The 21,319-nt window shown below is 41.5% G+C and overlaps 1 protein-coding gene and 1 pseudogene across 1 annotated transcript in view; one reads left to right on the top strand and one right to left on the bottom strand.

Annotated features, from left to right (window-relative positions):
- Positions 1 to 21,319, top strand: part of HMGXB3 (HMG box domain containing 3) — an 87,278-nt gene that overhangs the window by 63,499 nt on the left and 2,460 nt on the right. Inside the window, exons 12-19 of the mRNA XM_006893701.1 lie at positions 1,608 to 1,909; positions 2,593 to 2,720; positions 8,538 to 8,669; positions 11,533 to 11,717; positions 12,384 to 12,603; positions 13,932 to 14,065; positions 15,847 to 15,963; positions 21,093 to 21,302. Coding sequence (XP_006893763.1) covers positions 1,608 to 1,909; positions 2,593 to 2,720; positions 8,538 to 8,669; positions 11,533 to 11,717; positions 12,384 to 12,603; positions 13,932 to 14,065; positions 15,847 to 15,963; positions 21,093 to 21,302 — 1,428 coding nt within the window. The remainder of the gene's footprint in view (positions 1 to 1,607; positions 1,910 to 2,592; positions 2,721 to 8,537; positions 8,670 to 11,532; positions 11,718 to 12,383; positions 12,604 to 13,931; positions 14,066 to 15,846; positions 15,964 to 21,092; positions 21,303 to 21,319) is intronic.
- Positions 9,451 to 11,221, bottom strand: LOC102844241 (annotated as a pseudogene).

Genomic DNA, 21,319 nt, shown 5'->3' with positions numbered 1-21,319 from the left:
TCCCCAGGATGGTTCACAGACAAGGATCCCCAAATGAAGGGACCTTCCCCCAGAGATATTTCAGTCCAGTCTCCCACAAGCACCCCAAAGGGCTCACTCTGGGCAGTAGTGTGTCACCTCCTGTGTTTTCTCTCCTGAAGCTTAATCTCTACCTTTGTCTCTGGAGTGGCACAAAATCAGGGCCTTCAACTTACACACTTTGCATGCAGAGGGGTCTCAAATCAGCCATCCTTCTAGCCAAAAGCTGAGAAAGTCTTTTCCTTGCTTATGGCTCTTTGTCCCAATGGAAAAGTGTTTGATGCACACAGAGACTTAAATTTTAGAAGGTCCCATTCATCGATATCTCCCTCTCCTGGTAGTGCATTTCTGGCTATATTTACCAGCCTGTTTATACCTTAGGGTTCTTGTTGTTGTTATATGCCGTCGAGTTGCATGTGACTCATAGCGACCCTATGTCCAACAACCCTAAACCCTGCTCTGTCCTGTTCCAGTTGCACTGTTTCTGACACACCCACCCCGATTACCCCAGTCACTGAATCAGTTCACCTCATAGAAGGTCTTCCCCTCCTACGCTGTCCCTCCACCCTCCCAAGCATGATGTCCCTCTCCAAGGACCTTAGGGTAGACCTTCAGTAATATACTACAGATTGTAAAAGAACCCAGGTGCACTGCATCATCTGAAGGGTCTGTTTTTTTAATCATCATTTTCTTGTTGTTTTGTGTTATTGAGTTGGAACTGACTTATAGCTGACCCTCCAGCAGATTTTCAGAGGTTGTTAATCTCATAGGAAGAGATTGAGTGGATTAAAACCTTCTGCCTTGGGTTGACCCTGCAACTCTTTACCACTAAGCCACCAGAGCTTTCTAATCAACATCTTAAAATCTTGTTTATGGAGACTTCTGACTAGTATATAAAGTAACCTTGTACCTAGAAACTGTAAAGAATTAAAAGACACATACTTGGGTGTTTGTTGGGACTGGGGCTGGTAGTCCAAATTATTTATTTATGCAGTCATTTCTCATTTTACTGTGTCATACGTTGTCGATAACTGTATTTTTTTATAAATTGAAGGGTTGTAACAAACTTATCACAAACATGTCTGTAAGCACCAGTTTTTGAATAGCATGTGCTCGGTTTGTCTCTGTGCTTCTGTATGCATTGAGAAACCAGAAAATTTCCATGACTTGTCTGACTGCAGTATTCATTTTGTTGGAGTTATTTGGAACTAAGCCTGTAATGTGTTCCAGGAATACCTCTTTATCCATATTACCATTCACAGAGAAAGCGTTATATTCCAGCCATTGTACTCAATGCATAATTTCTATTACTTGATTTAACCATACAACACTAGGAGAAGGTTGTATTTTCATTCTTTAATAAATGAGTAAATTGAGGCCCGGCCCAGACAGTTAGGTAAACTGAATCCGAGAGAGAGAAAGCACCTGCATTACGCCAAACAGTGTTAGCTGAGCTAGTCAGGAACCTTTGTTTCTCTCAGTCATGGGTCATTGACCCTGCTCATTTGTTACTTGCAGCTTCGTTGTTTTGGCCTGATACTAACCTTTTCTGCCCTGAATGCCTAGTCAGCCATCTGTTTTCTTCCTAGGAGGTGAGCTCACCACTCCCAGAAGTGCTGAGTTCCACAGAGCCCCTGACTGCAACCCAAAAGGAGATCCAACGCCAGTCCACTCTGCAGCTGCTACGTAAGGTCCTGCAGATTCCCGAGAATGAGTCTGAGCTGACTGAGGTCTTTGCCTTGATTCATGAACTCAACAGCTCTCGACTCATCCTGTCCAACGTGAGTGAGGAGACAGTCACCATCGAGCAGACCTCTTGGTCAAATTACTACGAGTCTCCATCCACACAGTGCCTTCTCTGCAGCAGTTCATTATTCAAAGGGGGACAAAAGTAAGCACAACTTTCAGATTTATTCTAAGCTTAGGTTCTCCATCCCACCAATCCCGTGTACCCCCTTCTTGGGAAACCTTAAAGCTATTATAGTCTTCAAAGATGTTATTCTCTGATTTTCTTAAGTTTCCTTTACTGTTCCAACTGTTAAGGTATTAATGATAGGAATTATTGTTGAAAATGCCCGAAAGTGTTTTATCACCAGTTTAAGATTTCATTTACACTAGACTGTCCAGCATAGTATTTGGGTTTTAGAGTTAGATGGGATTGGTTAATTTATTAATATCTTAAGGATTCACTTATTTTATTTTCTTTTATTTTATTATTTTTTGTGTATGCATGTGTGTACCGTCAAATCGGATCTGACTGGTACAGGAGGAGATGGCCCCTCCTCCAGCAAAGCATCTGGTGGATTCGAACTACATACCTCTGGGATGTATTGCAGCTTCTTGCCAGTAGGCCACCAGAGCTCCCTGAGGATTCACTTTTAACATGTTCCACAGATCACATTCAAACTTAGTGACAGTGCCCACTTAGAAAAGCTTGAAACCTAAGTTTAGGTTCATCACATTCACTGTATTAAAATAGCTTGATAATTTTGCCATTAGTTATTGAACCCTGGAATGACATACAGGATGTCCCCTTTGTTCACTCCTAATGTTGTGGTGATGTTTTGGTACTAGCTCCCTGGCCGGACCCCAGGAGTGCTGGCTATTGACAGCTACCCGGCTGCAGGTGGTGACTGCCCAGGTGAAGATGTGTTTGAACCCGCATTGTCTGGCCCTACACAGTTTCATGGACATCTACACAGGTGGGTGCTGGCCTTCTCTTCCTGCAGTAGGCACCAAAGCAGCCTTGAGGACAGACTCCCCATGTCAGACTTCTGCCCTTTGGGCAGTAGGGAGTAAGAGATTGTCCCCTAAATGCCTCCATCCCAACAGTTTACATTTACCTATCTAGTGTTAACCCACTGCCATCAAGCAGATTGCAACTCGTGAGAGCTGTCCATTGGGTATCTAAAGCTATAAATCACGTAAGGAGGTGGTTACTCATCTTTTTCCCTTGAAGCAGCGAGTGGGTTCAAACCACCTAGTAAATCGGTTTGCCATGTTGAACACTGTGCCTCCAGAACTCTGGTGTTAAGACTCTGTTGTCTTGTTGTTAGGTGCTGCCTTGTTTGTTCCAACTCAGAGCCACCCTGTGTATAACAGAAAGAAACCCTGAACATTCTTGCACTGTCCTCACAATTCCTGATGTACTAAAGTCCATTGTTGGAATCACTTTGTCAATCCATCACATTGAGAATCTTCCGCTCCTCTGCTGACCCTTTACTTTTCCCAGCTTCACATATTTTTTTCTGAGAATTGGCCACTTCTATGACAATATGCCCAAAATAGGTGAGCCTGTGTAACCATCGTTGTTTCTAAGGAGCATCTGAGCTGTACATCTTATAAGACAGATTTTTTCAGGGGGTTTTTGGTAGTCCTTTAGCACTTTAAAGAGATCCTTGTCAGCCAGTTTACCCAGTCCAGTATTTTTTTTCCTTTTTATTGTTGTTGTTTGTTGTTGGTATTGTGTACTGTTGAACTGAATCTGACTGGCACAGGAGGAGATTGCCACTCTTTCTCCAGCACAGCATCTGGTGGATTCGAACCACGTGCCTTTGGGATTGCTACATAGCTCCTAGCTGCTAGGCCACCAAAGCTTCTTTTCAGTTTTTCTTGACTGCTTCACAACTGTTGCCATGGGTACTGATCATAAATCCAAGTAAAATGAAATCATTGACAGCTTCATTCTTTGCTCCATTTGTCATGATGTTGTATACTGGTTCAATTGTGAGAATTTTTCTTTTTAAACTATATGAAAGGCTGTGTGTTTTGTTGAAAAGAGCTGTCAAGGACCTGAAGTGCTAAAGAGCAAGGATAATCAGTTTAAAGACTAAAGTGTTTCTGGTTCAAGTCAGGGTATTTTCAGTTGCTTCCTGTGAATCTGAAAGTGAATAAGTATGTCTGAAGAAGAATCAGTGCTTTTAAGTTGCGTTGGTGAAGAACACTGAATATCCCATGGCTTTCCAAAAGAACAAACAAGTATGTCTTGGAGAAAGTGCAGTCAACGTCTTCTTAGAGGCAAAGATGTTGAAACTTGGTCTCCCATACTTTGGGTATATTGTCAGGAGGAAAGACATCATGCTGGGAAGAGTAAAGATTTGGAAAAAGTAGAGGTTCTGCAAAAAAGAGAAAGACTCTCAACAAGATGGATTGACACATGACTAAAATTGGGCTCAGGCATGTCAGAGATGGTGAGGATGGGACAGGATTGTATGTGGTTCTGATCTGTTGTTCACAGGGTCTCTGAGTCCTAGTCAACTTGATGACACCTAACAGCAAATACTAGACTCAGATCTTCAGTGAGAGCATCAGGTCCTCTTCATTTTCAGCAAGCCAAGTGATATCATCTGCATATAGCAGATAGTACCTCAGTCCTCATGCCACATTCTTCTTTGTATAACCTAGTTTCTGAGATTATTTGCCTAGCATACAGATTGAATTAGTAATTCAGATTAAAGAATATATCCCTGGTGCATATCTTAACTAAAGTATCCTCTTTTTCTTTTGAATCACTGCTTCATTCATCTATATTTTATTGATTCTTGGAACCTCTTTAAGATTCTTAGAATTAATGTGTTTTTAGTATAGCTTCAATTTCTTCATCATATGCTGCTTTCAGACATGATGATCATCGATTCTCGGCCTTTTGGCTAAGATCAGGTGTAGAAATGATGATCAATTCGTTTTGATACTCACCCTTGTTGAGTCAAAACTGACACATAGTTGACCCTCCAGAAGGTTTCAGAGGCTGTAAATCACACAGGAGGAGATTGCCTCTCTTTCTCCCTCAAAACAGATTTGAACTGCCTGCCTTTGGGTTGTTACTAGGTCTCTTGCTGTCTCTTTTTGATACATTGTGTTTTCTTTCCATTTTTTGCCCATAAAATTCTTCACTAGATGCTTGAATTTGTTCTTCAGTCTTTTCAGTTTGAGAAATGCCAAGGATGTTCTTCTCTTTTTGTTTCCTAATTCCAGATCTTTGCACATTTCATTATGATTCTTAGGCTTTTAGAGCTGCCCTTTGAAATCTAATTTAACTTTTCCTACTTCATCAATTCTTCCTTTCTCTATGTTGAAGAGCAAGGTCTCTTCTGACATCCCTTTTGGTCTTTTCTGTCTTTTTTAGTTACCTTTTGCTTTCTAGTCCATAGTGAGTTGCAGTCTAACCCAAAAGTAGATCTTCCCTGGTGGTTGGAATCTACCAGCACCTGCTGAGGAAAACGATGGTTACTCTCCTCCTTTGCGATATGTTGCCTCTGAACACCTGCTGTAGGGTCAGCTATGATTCAGTTCCGAAATTTGTGGCAGTGAGAGAGGGAGGGAGTTTACTTTCCTCATGGATGATGTCTTTGATCTCATCCCACAGATTGTCTAGTCTCCCATCATTGCATCGTAAATATATGTATATTCTTTAGGGAGCACTGATGTCTTAGTGGTAAGGAGTTGCATTGCCAACCCATAGGAACACAGTTCAAATCCATGAGCTGCTGCATGGGAGAAAGATGCACAGTCTCCTCCTGTGTGATTTACTGCCTCTAAAAACTCACTAGAGTGGGTGGGAAAGGGGGTCAGCCATGGGTCCATTGTGCCTCAACAATATATAACAACATATATATTCTTGAGATGGTTTTTTAATTTAGGTGGGATAAACTCGGGGGATTGTATTTTGACTCTCCTGGACTTCTCTTCATTTTCTTCAGCTTCATTTTGAGCTTTATAGAAGCAGGTGACAATCTTTCCTGCTGTCAGCCTCTCCACCTTGTTCCCCACTGTCCCTTTTCACTGTTATAGTCAATTTGATTCCTGTATATTCTCTCAGTCAAGGTTCTTTCATGTGTATCTTCAGCATTTATGTTTGGTTATATTTTTTTTTTAAATCTGTCTTTTCAGTGGATAATTTGTTAATATTATAAAGCTATCTTTTGATCTCCAGCCTTCTGTCTTTTTTTCTAACTTTTAGATTCCAGTCACCAGTTAGTAAATCATCTTGGTTGCATTTTTTAGCAATTGCAGACTGCAGAAATTGGTAGCTGTCTTCATTTCATAAATGAAAAATTAACTTTAAAATAACAGGTTTTCATAAGTGGAAAATCTAGAAATTTCAGACACATAGGAAGAAATTAAAAGTCATAGTGCTCTTACTGGCAGAACATAAACCCTTGACATTTTGTTATCTAGTCCTTCAGATGAATTTACTTCATGCATATAATTGATACAGAATACAAGAAATTTTAAAGCTTCAATATCTATAGGGAGCTCTGATGGCCTAGTGGCAAGAAACTGCACTGCAGTCCTGAAGTCATACCATTCAAGGCCACCAGCTGCTTCATGGGAGAAAGATGGGCAGTCTCCTCCAACGTGATTAACTGCCTTTGAAAATATACTGGAGGGACAGCTATGGGTTGGTTCCAACTCTGTGGTACAACACAACGACAACAAATGTTTATAATTTTTTTTTAACTAAAGTAGAGCTGTCCCTTTGTATCCATGGATTGAAAATATTAAAGAAGGGGGAAGGCAATAAGTGGTTAAAACAGCCCTTCTAGAGCTAAGAAGGCTTGTAAGTGCTAGGTCATAGCATTTACATTATATTAGGCATTACAATATAGAGATGATTTAAAGTGTAACGGTAAGTTATATGAAAATACACAATTTTATGTAAGGGACTTAAGCATCTCCAGGTTTTGGCAACCGCTGCGTGCCTCCCAGTCAAGGTGTTGGTGCTTTATGCCATCGAGTTAGAACCAACCCTCCAGCAGGTTTTCAGAGGCAGTAAATTGCATGGGAGGAGATTGCCTGTCCTTTTCCCATGAAGCAGCTGGTAGATTCAAACAGCGTGCCTTTGGGATTACAGCACTGGTTCTTACTACTAGACCATGAGAGCTCCCTGACAGGGTACGGGTCCAAAAATCAGTCCCCTAAAGATATCAAACGACACCTTTACATTTGTGCTGAATGTTATTTTAGAGCCTGCCTTTTAGAATTAACAATTTATCACAGATATCTTCATGCTGTAACAAGTGGAGAATCGTAATGTCATTCTTAAGTTGTACATGTATTTCAATCTTTAAGTAAATTCTTAATTATTTCCTTTCATCAAAAGTGGAAAGAACCGTGAGGGCACACTGTTTATAGTGCCCAACTGTTCCAGCCTATCAACCACTCTCTGCAGGGGAAAGATAAATGGCAGTCCACTCAATAATGAAATTACTCTATAGATTCTCCCCAACCCACCCTGTGCATCACTCCTCAGGATCACTCCTCAGGCATTCATTGAACACTTACCATGTACCAGCCAGTGTAAGGGTTTGATTGAATCTCGAGCTTTAAATGTGGAATTCTAAAGATCAAAGAGTTTTGTTTATTCTCTTCTTCCTCAGAACATTTTGGTGCTTTATTTTAAATAATAAACATGCTTTTAATAAGTATATATTGTTTCAAAGGTATAATGTGCTTTTAACAAATCTGTATTGCCAATTTGAGGTTATATTTATGTTCTTACCAGCATTAAGTGCTCATTTTCCTTTAGTGTAGGCCAGACAGACTTTATCATTATCATTTGTGGGTTGTTTTTTCTATTTTAAGTTTGTTTTCCAAATTTACCTGTGTTAAAATTGACTTTTTATTTTTGTCCCACAGTTGAGTTAGTTCTGTGACTGTATAGTGTTAGATAAATGCCAGAACATTGAACAGAATATTTAGAACAGTTCCATCATCGCTAGTCTTTGGCTTTGTACCCAGTCCCTGTGCCCTGACTACCGTTGGGCTAATTCTCCATTGTCCCTGCTTTTCTCTTTTTCAGAATACTATCTAATACTTCATGTAGTATGTCAAACCACTTTTAAACAATGATAACCATTTCTAAAATTTTGTCAGATTTGTGGGCTTTTTTTCTTTTGTATGTATGTAATAAGGGCATTGATCTCCCTGGTGGTTTCAACCTGTGGTATCGATCTTTGACAGGCATTCTGCACTATTGTTCCATACCTTATATTCCACAATTTAATACTGTGTTACGAGAGCATCTGGTTTATCTGATTTAAATTTAAATTCCTCTTGATTCATTTATTCCAGGATTTGGTATAGAGATGATCTTCTAGTCTGTAGTATTTGCCCTGCACCACCTGGAGCTAAAGGGTGATTTTCTCCAGAGTATCATCATTTAAAGTAGGGCAAGTGTCTATTTAAAAAGAAAAGTTTCTGCTATCTATGTTATTCCATTATTTGCTCTTGCGTTTAACAGTGTGATGGGCAACTTCCTAGATGAGCATTTGTTGTCAGTTGCCATCCAGTTGACTCTGACCCAGAGCTTCCCTCGGAATAACACAGTGAAATCTTGCCCTGTTCTGTGCCATCCTCACAATCTCTGTTTAGGTCTACCTTTTTTTTTTTTTTTTTAATGATGCCCTCATTTAATTCACTTTCTCATAAATGAGCATTGAGTTTGTTCTTCATTTTTTATCATAGCAGATGATGATTGTTACAGTGAATGTCTTTGCTCCTTCTTTTTCACTTTGCAGGTCTCTTTAATGTGGGGAACAAGCTGCTAGTGAGCCTGGACTTGCTTTTTGCAATCCGAAATCAGATCAAGCTGGGAGAGGACCCCCGAGTGTCCATCAGTGCTGTTCTGAAGTCAGTGCAAGAGCAGACAGGTAAAGCCAGGCTGCAGCTCCCTGGGGATTCTCAGTGACAAGTTTTGGTTAAAAGATTTTTAGGTTGTGTCTGACATTTTGAAAAGGAAACATTTTTGACATAAAACTATCTTCTTTCTGAGTTTTACAAATGCAAAACTAATTCTGAAAAGCAAGATTCCTACTGGTTATCATGGACCCACATTCCTCAAATTCATCACCTCCTTCTTCCTAACATTATCCCTGTCAAGGTTGTGATTTGACACATAGGAGTTCAGTGAGTCTTTCTGCCAGTACTACCATCTCCCCTGGACTATTGAAGAAAGACTCTCCATTTCTACCACAAGGAAGTTGATTATATGGGTATATAGGGATTGCTCATGCGTACACCCCATTTCCTTCCAACATGCCCAGCAATTTACACTACTCTGTTCTGTCTCTCAAACTCTTGTTCTACCCCATGTCTTTTATTTTGGCTGTTAGCATTTAGTGGTTGCTCTATGTCATCCATTACTTTGCAGTAGAGAAGACTGATATTGGTTTTTAACTCAGCATTGCACTTAATAGGATTGGCAAAGAATTACCAGGCAGCTACTGGCTCTGGAAAGACAGTAGTCCATAGAGGACGTCCAACACTTTGATTGCAAAGTACTGCTTCTATTGTGAACCTCTGACCTTCCCTACAAAAAATGTACTTGAAGCAAAGCAGTCACACCATATTAATGGCCATGATAGAATTACTTGTTAAAGAAATTTCTAGCCTTTCCTTTCTCCCTAACTGTATCAGGAAGGATTGTTATCTCTAGCTTAGTTTCCACATGAAGGTTCTGTTGAAGAAGGCACAAGAAATCTGTTATGTAATTAATATAGGAAAGAAATCATGTTAATCTAGTTTTCTTTGAGAACTTCTTGTCCATATGATTTTTTTAAAGTTAAATTTAGATTCACAGAAACATTTTTTCAAGAAATGCATAATAAAGTGGACTTGGGAGGGGATTGTATCACAATGAAAGAATTTTTTTTTCTTTTCAAAGAGAAAAATGAACTGGGAAAGGGGTGAGCAGGGAGGAAAATACGCAACAATGAATGAATGGAGAAAAAAATTAAATGGAAAAACCATACTGTAAAAAAATATATATGTTACATTTAAAAATTATTAATAAAAAAAGGTTAGAAAAACCATTTTTTTTTCCCTCTGAAATTACTTTGGGTTAATATTTAAAATGAGAGACATTTTGTAGCCCTATAAAATACATAGGGAATATAACATTCCAGTGGACACAAAGAAGACAAATTCATAATCAAATTAAGAGTATGCTACAATGAGGAAGGAAAAAAAAGACAGGATTCCTTCTAAGCATCCAGGAGCCCTTAGCAACTTCTAGAAGCACACATTTTGATAACATGCATACTTGCTGGTCAGCTCATTTTGACTACTCCAATTCTGGATGTCTCCTACCAGTCCTGAGACTCATACTGAGACCTGAGCACTGTGGCCACCTTTCTTACCTCCTCAAAATTACTTTCCCCCAGGATCTCCTCACCTGTTTTTAGAAACTATCCTCCTATCCCATTGCCATGTACTCCTGTGCCTTTTTTTGTGTAAGGACAAATGAAAGAGAGCAATGGTTCTCAAATCAGACAGGCTTGCTGGTTACAGAGTCTTGGCTCTGTAACTAGTGACAGTATAATCTTGGACAGACCACTCTGTGCCTCCATTTCTCCAGTTCTAAAATGAGACTCGTCCTCTCACTTGGTTTATTTTTTTCTCTCTCTCTCACTTGGTTTATAAAGTTGTGAACATTAAATAAAATAATGCATTTACAGCTCTTAGCAGAGAGTCTTATCTTTATCATGTGCTTAATACATGACAATTGTAATGATAGCTGGCATTGCTCTTTTAATTGCCCCAGAGCACTTGAAATATCTCCTCCTCAGCTTAGTTAGTTACTTAGAGGTTTCTTGTTGTTTGGTTTTTTTCTTCACTATCAATGTGACTTTTATTACAGTTCATTTATGACCCCAATTCACCATTTTAATTAAAGCTTATTCAGAAAAATAAATAGGCATTATAATGACAGAAGACTTTGCAAAAACTTTATCTCACATGATATTCAAAAGTAAGCAAACATCTTCAAAACCACATATAAGAAGCTGATGAAAAAGTTTTGGCAGTTTTCAAGACACATTGACCAAACCATTGTTAATTCTCAACAAAGTTCCTATCTGTTGGATACCTCCTCTCACAGTTAATATTACATTAGATGCTTCAGGACAAGTAGTTTGACTTTCAATAAATTTTTAAAAATACATGTTCAAGATTTATAATATTATTCACAGAATCCTTGGCATAGTTGTATTTTAGGTTTTTTACTGCTTCGAAATCTGAGGTTCATGTTGTATCTCTTTTAGTCCCAAAAGCTCTGTTTTGAGTTCTCCAGGCTTTTGTGGAACTTCAGGTATTGTCAGGTCTGACTGGTAGTACCGGTGCACCCCTTCGCCCCCGCACACATGGCCAGCAGGCTGGCTGTGAACATTTTCAGATAGGTGGGTCACGGCACACCCACGGGCATGGTCAGCGGGCTGGACGGGGAAGGAAAGCGGTAGTTAGAAAGTTCTCAGCCCAGGGCCAGATGGCACTGGAAATGAGCATTCATTCACCCTGTATACAACACCAAGCCGCAATAGTGCGAGGCCAAATGCCCGGGCTCTCCCTTGATTCCCCTGTCCACCCTCGCTTTGGTTTCTTCGCTGAGGACACTAAGGAACCTTACTTAGAGTTTTTTTAAGGTAGAGGCAATCTTTCAGAATTATAGCTCTTACTCATCTGTCCTTAATGGCCTCTGTTTCTGTGACATTCTTGGTGCTCTTGCTCTCCTTCCAGAGAAGACCCTGACCTCAGAAGAGCTAAGCCAGCTACAGGAGCTGCTGTGCAATGGCTATTGGGCTTTTGAATGCCTCACTGTGCGAGACTATAATGACATGATTTGTGGCATCTGTGGTGTCGCCCCCAAAGTGGAAATGGCCCAGCGGAGTGAAGAAAATGTGCTGGCACTGAAGAGCGTGGAGGTGAGTGCCAGTGGCCTCTGTGGGCACACCATCAGAAGAGCTGTCTTCCCACCTGGGCAGCTGCCTTCCTTCCTACATGATGTCCTGAAGGGCACACAGCAAGAGCACCAGTCCTGTCCTGGGTGGGACAGGTAGCTTTCCTCTCCCTCTGTGCTAGACTCTTATCTGGGGAAAGCCAGAAGCATTAAAAGCATTATTTATTCATTTACTCATTCAGCAAAATTGCTGAGCGTGACCTTTATAAACTTTTTAGGTGCTTGCAGATAGCAGATTTTTAAAAAAATAATTTACTCTCTCATGAAGCTCACAGTCTAGTTCGGGGGAGGTAAGACTTAAATGAATGCCAGGTAGTGAGTGATAAGTCTACAGAAGGTAGGGAAAGAGCTGTGTTGGAACAGGGAACCCTTATATGTGGATTAGTTAGGGAAAGCTTCTCTGATAATATGGCACTTGAGAGAGATCAGAAGCCTGTGTAGTTCAGGTTGTAAAGTCCCAGGCAGAGGGTGCAGCAGAAGCAGGGCTTGGAGGCTGGTGTGGTAGTGAGGGGAGAGGCTGCAGGAGGCCACACCCTGCATATAAGATGTAATGCCTTGTAGTGAAATGAACCATTGAGGGGTTTTGAGGGAAATTAAATGTTGTGTTTTTTTTTTTATCCTGGTCCTTTAGTTCACCTGGCCTGAGTTCCTGGGCTCTAGTGAGGTAAACATGGAGGACTTTTGGGCCACAATGGAGACTGAGGTGATTGAGCAGGTGGCGTTCCCTGCCAGCATCCCTATCACCAAGTTTGATGCCTCTGTTATTGCTCCCTTCTTCCCACCACTCATGAGAGGAGCTGTGGTCGTCAACACGGAGAAAGACAAAAACCTGGATGTGCAGCCAGCACCTGGTAAGACCACCTGGAGGGTGACTGGGATCAAGGAAGGGCCTCATCAGGAGCCTGGGACATTGTCTATGGCATGACAGCATAAACAGTGTAAAATTATAGGGCCATGACAGCAGGTAACAAAATCTCCTAGAAGTTAAAGTCATGAACAGAGTTGCAAAGAGCTGCCTGCCATATTCTATGTGTGTAGATACACAGCTCACTGTGCACATCCTGGTGAGGACTACATTGAAATCTCCATTGAAAACCTAGAGAACAATTCTGATAGGGAGGCCCCAGGCCCAGTGATTGCAAGTGTGTATGTGAGAAGTGGGAGGATGAGCAAGGAATAGATATATAGGTCCCTCAGGTAGTCTGGTGGGTAATCTGGATTGTGTGTGGCGAAATCCTGGACTGGCTTGTAACAGCACAGGTTTCTGACAACTTACTTTGGTTCCCAGCTGTCCCATCACTGTCTTGAGCCTCTGTTGCTTTATGTACAAAGAATACATTATAGTGTTCCTGAACTCCTTGGCTGTTAGGAAGGCTAAGTGAGCTAATAATATAGTTGCAGTGATGAACCTCTTCCTCTTTTTTTTGTTTTTACTGTAACTCATTAAGAAATGGGTTATATGCATCATGGCAAAGAATGATACCATGCACATGTACATATGTCTAACTTCACAGGGTTCACAAAACTGTGCTTACTGTTAGCAAGTGCAACACATTTTGTTTTCAATTTTGTTTTGTTTAAAGATTGCTGGTTATGATCTGGTAAGTTGATTTCATAAGTACTTAATATTCTGTGACCTACAACTTCGGAAACAGTGGTTCTAAGTGCCACCTCCTATTTGCAGTTCCAAGTTCCCAGTACTGTTCGTAGGTTGATTCCCTACACTAAGCACATAACATGTAGAGAGGATTTCCAGAGTGGGGGATGCTGGTCCTCATGCTGCTGCACTTGTGGCAAAACATGTGAGCTCTTGATTCCAAAAAGCATCAGGGAATTTGGGTTTAAAAACAGACCCTGTACTGAAGTTCTTCTTGAGGTATCTCTTGGATACCTCACTTACAAATGTTCTGGGGCCCAAAGCTAATTCTGTGAAATCTCACATACCTATGAAAGTCGAAGACCTGCTGTTCATCCCACTTCTCCCAGCACCTGAAGAAATGATGAGTGCACAGCTTGCTTCTGCTTCTTGCTATTTCATAGGCCAAGCCCCTGGCTCTGCTTATCTTCACACATGAATTCTCCCCATAGTCTCTGATCTGCTTATCCTCATTCATGAATTCTCTCCTATCTCTGTTAGCTGGTGGCAGCACCCTTCTCTCAGCACTGTCGTCTCTTGCAGGCAATGGCAGTGTCCTTGTGAGGCTGCTCCAGGAGGGCACCTGTAAACTTGAACAGATTGGCTCCTACAGTGAGGAAGAGCTGCGGCATCTGCTGGGCCAGTGCAGCATCCCCTTTGGAGCGGAAGACTCCAAGGTGAGTGTCAGGTGCAGCAAAGGCAGTAAGAGCTGTGCAGGCAGACTGGCTGGTCACCTCTTCTGGTCAGGCATAGGAATACCTGTGACTGGTCACTTGTGGTGGATGAAGGGTACTGCTAATATGATAATGTGCATATGAGGCCTTTCCCTGCTGTTCAAGCTAACGGACCTTGAAACTCGGAGATCAGGAATCCTGCCCCTCCTGCTTACTATGCATGCCCTAGGGTAAGGTACTTTAACTGTGGTCTTAGTCTCCTCATTTGTGAAGTTGATATTACCACATATTTTTGCAGTGTGGAAATTGTCAAAAATATCACATCTGGCTATTGCGAGACATTCACTTTACAGTGGTAAGACCAATCCCAAGTGCTTAGAAAATGGGGTGCTATTGTACACGTAGCCCTAGTGGTGCAGTGAGTTACGTGTTGACCTGTGAGCCACTTTAGGGGATAAATAGAGACCTTCTGCTCCCATTAAGATGTAAGCTTTGGAAAAATGATGAAGAGTGCCTGCGAGTGGAGCCTCCACTCTGGGAGTTGGCTGCCATCTAGCATCTTGATGACAGTTACGTCGGTCACGTAAGGGAAGTTTTTTTGGGTCGTGTTTGATGTGTGTTAAACATAAAAGCAGGTGTCCCTTGAGCCTTTGACCAAGGGTGGAGGTCTACTAGAGAGTATAGCTTTAAATGACACAGCAGACGTTTATTTGCTGTACTGAACAACTTGGAGTTGCTGTGATGCTGAACACTGTTCCATAGTCGTGTAAAATACGATAATGGTTACCCATTACGTACAGTGTTTGGATGAGCTTCCAGATTATTTGATTCTGGGAAGCAGGAGTGGCATTCACTTCCTAAACTAGAGGCCTCTGGAAACTATAAACTTTCTAAACTCTATAAATGTACAGAAATGATGTTAGGTATAGAACAGAGTTCAGGTCTTTTATGCAAAGTTTACTCTGAGTCGTATTCAGCTCAACATTTAATCATTGCTAAATGAGACTAGTGCTGTTATATCTGGAGGAACAGCCTTTCACTTTATGCATCACTCTTTGTTAATGTGGTGTATGAAGTAATCTGGGTTTGCTGTGATGTTCAGCATTGTGCCACTGGGGTGTCAAATGCCATAATTTTCTCCCATTGTGGACAGTGTTTGGTGGAGCTCCCAGTTGTAAAATAGGTTTGGAAGCAGAAGTGGCATCCACTTCCTAAACCACATGCCTCTGGAAACTCTCTGAACTTGGAGAACCAGTGATAGTTACGGAAAGGCATTAGGTCTTTTGTCCATAGAGTTGCTATGAGTTGTGCTGGACTCGACTGCAATCAACAACAACAATAGTAGCCTAGTGGGTAAGGAGTTGTGCTTCCAACCCAAAGGCTTATATCCATCAACTGCTCTGCATGAGAAAGAAATGGGCATTCTTCTTCCATGCCTTTCATTGCCTCTGAAAACCGGCCAGCTATGAGTTGAGTTAAACTGACCTACATAGAGTGTGTTTTATTCTTCTGTTACTTATTGTCCTCCATGCCTTTGGTCTTTTGAAGATTTTATGCTTGCTTCAAGTTCAGATTAAAATGTTAGTTCCTCTCAGCTCCTTTTCCAGGTATGGTCTATAAAAAGAAACAAGGGCCCAGGACTACGGGTCTCTTATGCCAAGAGGAGGCTGCAGGGCTGCCTATGGCCCTGACTGTTTGTTCTTTGAGTTTTAAAATGAGCAGTTGAATTCACTATCCTAATCTCTTAGCATTCATCCCTGCCTTGTATCTGTCCTTCTGTCCAGGACCAGCTTTGTTTCTCCTTGTTGGCCCTCTATGAATCTGTACAGAATGGAGCCAGAGCTAGACAGCCCCCACCTCATCTCACAGGGGGTAAAATCTACAAAGTGTGCCCCCATCAGGTAAGAGGGTAGCAGAAGAGAGATTTGAGTTCTATTCATGTGTGTTTTACCTGTTGTACTGAGAACAGAGGTAGCTATGAAAGACTTTGTGTACTCTCCAGTCACTTGGAAGGCAAAATGAACATAACCTATAAGGGAGAAAGGGAATGAGAGAGATTAGTTTTTTTTGTAGTAGCAAGGATTCTCGGCATCAGCACTATAAACATTTTGAGTCATACTTTTTCATGGGGTTTGGTCTATACATTATGGGCTATTTATCAGCATGCCTAGCCTCTAATGCATTAGATAGCATGGCCCCTTCTTCCCAGCTATGATAATGAAAATTGTCTCCAGACATTCCAAGTGGGGAACAGACTCCCCTGATTGAGAACCACTGTAATAGATACATGTGAGATTACCTTAAGAAAAAGAAGGGCTTTGTTACGTTTGTCTTTTGTTTGTTTCTAAGAATACTCGAGAATTAAAGGCCTCCCAAGAACCAGCGCTGCTCCAGAGACCTTTCTTCCAGCATGTCAGTGTCTATATTTTCTCTTACCGTTTAACTTGTAGTCTGTTACCCCAGAAGTTCTGTTGATATCTCTTTAGTAACCTTTATATGTTGTGGATGAGGTTAATGAACTGGGACTCAATCCCAAGTTTCCTCCATGGAAGAGGAGAATTCAGCCAGTCAGTCTCCAGTGTCATTTCACTCATTTTGGTGAAGAAACAGTCATCCAACTTGTGACAGTAGCTTTGAAAAACTAGACAAGGGCCCAAGTAAAAAATAACAGAGGAGGAGCTGTTCTCTAAGGGAGTCAGACAAGATTGAGACTTGGATAGGACAGGGCCATAGTGCTGAGTCAGGGAAGAAATTACCAGAAGCAAGGTTGTGTAATCACTACCAAAAGCAAAAGGTCATTACAAAGATGAGAAAGAAAGAAAAGACTAAATTGGATATCAGAAGAGACTCTAAAACTTCTACTAGAATTTAGGCCAAAACAAAAGGAAAAAATACTGAAGTAGAGAGAAAAACAGAAGATTTCAGTGAGCAGTTTGAGAAGAGAGACCAAAGTATTAGTATAGAATGTGCAAAGACCTGGAGTTAGAAAAACAAAAGGGAAGAACACTTCTCAAGGTGAAAGAATAAATTCAAGTCTAGAGTTGTAATGCTGACAAATTCTGTGAACAAAATTTTGTTGTTATTGTTGTAAGATACCACCTTTATAAAAACTTAAGAATAGGTTTGTACACAAAAAGAAACATTCTTTTATTGTAACCTGGGAAATGAAAGGAGAGCACTTGCTAGATTAAAAAAACTCCCTCAAATTCACAGCCATCAAGTTGGTTTCAGTTCATAATGACCCTTCATTAGATTTCTGAGGCTGTAAATCACAACTGGATGGGATTGGCCGTCTTTGTCTTGAGCAGCTGTTAGTGGATCTGAACTGGCAACCTTTCAATTTGATGCACAACAGGTAGTAAACAATGCCATGAGACACATGCTAGTTCTAGTGAAGGGAAAAGTAATTTGCATCATGGAGGAAGTCAGCACAATATGACCAAAATTGGTGAAGACACTGAGAGATATGCAAGAGAACAGGATAATCACAGTAAATGCTGTAACATAGAATGTTGTTGTGTATGAACAAAATTTTTAATGATGCCAGAGCCTTACAAGATGATGGAAGGAATACACAGTCGCTGTAGTGAAAAGAATTGGTTGACACTGAATCGTAAGTAGCATATTACCAAGAACTAGTGGCAATGAAAGAGGAAGCTCAAACTGCATTGAAGGCATTGTAAAAAAATAAGGCTCCAGTAATTAACAAAATAGCAACTGAAGTTTTTCACAAAAGTTGCAGCCTGGGTGTGCTCTTTAGTTGATGCATAGAAATGTGCGAGACAGTTACCTGACCAACCAACTGGAAAAGATCAGTATATTTGTACATCCCAAGAAAAGGTAATCCTACAGAGTATGAAAATTATTGGACCATTATCATTAATATCACAGGCAAGTATAATACTGCTTAAAATTATTCAAAAGTGGCTCTTGCAGTTTATTGACAGAAAACTGCCAAAAATTCAGGCTGGATTCAGAAGCAACTATGGCAGGAGGAATATCATTGCTTATGTTAGATGGGTTTTTGATTGAAAGCAGAAAATACCAGAAAGATATTTTGACAGTATGAATCATAAATTATGGGTAACATTGAGGAGAATGGGAATTCCAGACACATAATTGTTCTCATGTGAAACCTATGTCTGAACAGAACAGGAGAACATAGTGTAAAATGAGTAAAAATGTGTGCCAAGGTTGTACCTTTCTCCGTACCTATTTAATCTATATGCTGAGCAAATCATTTGAAAAGCTGGACTCTACAAAGAAGAATATAGCATCAGTACTGGAGGGAGGCTCAACAACAACCTACATTATACAGGTGACACAATTTTGCTTGCAGAAAGGGAAGATTATTTGAAGCACTTACTACAAAGATCAAAGACTATAGCTTTCAAATGAATTCAATCTCAACATCAAGAAGACAGAAATCCATACTGCTGGACCCAGTAGGCAACGTCATGGTTGTCAGTGACTTCATTTTGAAGGGATTCACAATCAGCACATATGATAGAAGCAGTCAAGAAATCAAAAGACATATGGTATTGGGAAAATCTGTCATCAAGGACCTCGCCAAAGTGCAAAAGACCAGGGATGTTGGTATAAAACTATGGTGGGTCTGATCCTAGCCATGATCTTTTCAGTGCTTCTGAAAATTGGACAGTGAATTAGGCAGACCAAAGAAGAATCAATGCCTTTGAATTGTGGCATTCGTGAAGAATATTGAATATTCCATGAATTGCCATAAGAACAAACAAATCTGCCCTGGAGGAAGTGGAACCTAGTGCTCCTTAGAACCTAGCATGGTGAAACTTGATCTCAGATATTTTGAGCATATTATCAAGGGGGCCAGTCCTTGGAAAAGGACATCATCCTAGAAAAGGTCAGCAAATGAGTAGAAAACCCTCAAGATGAATTGGCACAGTGTCTGTCACAGTGGACTTACTGTAAACCATGAGGTTGGGGCAGGATAGGGCAAGATTTTGATCTCTTGTTCATAGGGTCATATGAGTCGCATCTACTTCATGGTACTAAGCATAGCATTTATCACTGAGGAGGGAAGGTACAATGAAACAAGTGGAAGAATGTTGGAAAAACCAACAGGGACCAAATCCCATCATGCCCTGTAGGCCCAAGGAGGGCTTTGGGTTTTCTGCGAGTGCTAAGAGAATTACTGGAACGTCTGAGGAGAATGGGAGTGAAGACAGGTCTGCTTTGGGTGCCGGGAGCTCCACCTGCTTGTAGACGAGTGTGTGCTCAGTCGCCAGCAGATCGTGGTGGAAACATAAAGCCTGCTGAGCAGGAGCAGACTAGAGAGAGGCTGGCCACGCAAAGCCCTCCTGAGGTGAGGGAGCCAGCAGGTCCGCCCAGCTGCTCAAAATGGAATCAGGTGATTAACTTCTTTAACAGAAGCCTGTGTCTGGGGAGATGATTGATGCTGCCTCTACCCTGTGCAGGCCAGAGTCCACTCAGAGGGTGTGTTCATGTGTGACTCACAGGGTTGTAACAGTTTAGATTTCAGGGAGAGCTGGAGGTGAGCAGAATCCCTGTGTGTGCAGAGCTCCCCAGCTGTCTTAAGGTACCTGGGTGACCTGCTGGGTACATTGACTGGTGCCATCTTGCGCTCCCATCTGGAAGCATCTCAGGGTCTGATAGGCTGGTTTAAAACACAGGTGCTAATGCTCTACTCCTTTCTTAGGAATTGGGACAAATAAGGACCTCTTGTAATCCATTGGCCAGGCAGCTGTCCTCCAAATTTCTCACCATAGACTGGTGAGCGCATCCGGAGCATCCAAGTCAATTGATATCCCATTGATTGGGGGTCTCTCTTTTGCCATTGTCTTCAATGCAGCTTCTGCTTCCTCCTTCATTACCGTGGGCTCTAGTTTATATGACACTTTCTGAAATTTTTCAGTGTCAATTCTTTCTGGTACAGTGATTCTGTGTATGTATTCCCTCCATCTTTTTTTGATGCCTACATTATGCAGATGACCCAACCTTGCTTGCTTAAGCTGAGGAGGACTTGAATCACTTTTTGCAGAACATCAAGGAATTAGCCTATGGTATGGATTGCATCTCAGTGTCAAGAAAACAAAGGTTCTTACCACTGGACCAATAGGTAATAATATCATGATGGAAGGAGAAGAGATTGAGACTGTCAGCAGCTTCAGGAAATAAAAAGATGCACTGCACTGGGAAAATCTGCAGTTAAAGACCTCTTCAAATTATTGAGGAGTAATGATGTCAGTTTGAAGACTAAAGTGTGTCTGATTTAGGCCATAGTCTTTCTGATCACTTACTGTGCATCTGAGAGCAGGACAGTGAATAAGGATGACAGAATAAGAGTTGATGCCTTTGAGCTGTGGTGTCGGAGAAGAGCACCGACCATCCTTTAAACGGCCAGGAGAACTTGGAGAGAGTGCATCTGGGGCGCTCTTTGGAGGCAAGAATGATGCTAGAAAGGGTGGAAGGTCGGCAAAGGAGAGGAAGACCCTTGACCAGGTAGATTGACACAGTGACTGCTGTGATGGGCTCTTGTGTGTCAGGAAGTATGTGGATAGTGCAGGATAGAACAGAGTTCAGATCTTTTTTGCATAGGGTTGCTGTGAGTTGTACTCAACTCTATGACACTGAACAAAAAAGCTCCACAACACTGCTGCTAGCATATCCTTAGGTTTGGGATAAAGAATTTACATTTTAAAATAGCTCTTCAGTTATTTTGTAGCCATAATTGGGAACCACTGAACTAGACAGTGATTTGTTAGATTGTTGGGAATATTTGGAATAGATGCCCTCTTGACATAGCCTCTCTGCCTTCTGCGTACAGAGCATTCCTGACTTCTCTTGTGGGAGGGTAAAGTGGCTTCGTTTGTTTTGTTTAGTGACACAAGTAGGAAGGGAGCAAGAATGCCGTAGGCTCCGGCTTGTTGGTCATGGTCGTGAAACCTCATTGCTGGCCTTCCTGGGGGATGGCAGGAGCAGACTGTCTGCAGATCTGCTTACCTTGTGTGTTGTTCTGTCTCTCCCACCCTAGGTTGTCTGTGGTTCTAAGTACCTTGTTCGAGGCGAGAGTGCCCGTGACCATGTAGATCTGCTTGCTTCTTCCCGCCATTGGCCCCCTGTCTACGTGGTAGATATGGCCAGCCCTGTGGCCTTGTGTGCTGACCTCTGCTATCCAGAGCTGACCAACCAGATGTGGGGAAGGAACCAGGGCTGTTTTTCCAGCCCCATGGAGCCACCTGTGGTGAGTCTGCCTTAAGG

The sequence above is a fragment of the Elephantulus edwardii genome, unplaced genomic scaffold (assembly GCF_000299155.1).
Source record: "Elephantulus edwardii isolate Elephantulus edwardi_28Jun2011 unplaced genomic scaffold, EleEdw1.0 scaffold00130, whole genome shotgun sequence".
In the NCBI taxonomy this organism is placed as follows: Eukaryota; Metazoa; Chordata; class Mammalia; order Macroscelidea; family Macroscelididae; genus Elephantulus; species Elephantulus edwardii.
The sequence above is the reverse complement of the archived record's forward strand: the minus strand, read 5'-3'. Positions and strand labels throughout refer to the sequence as shown.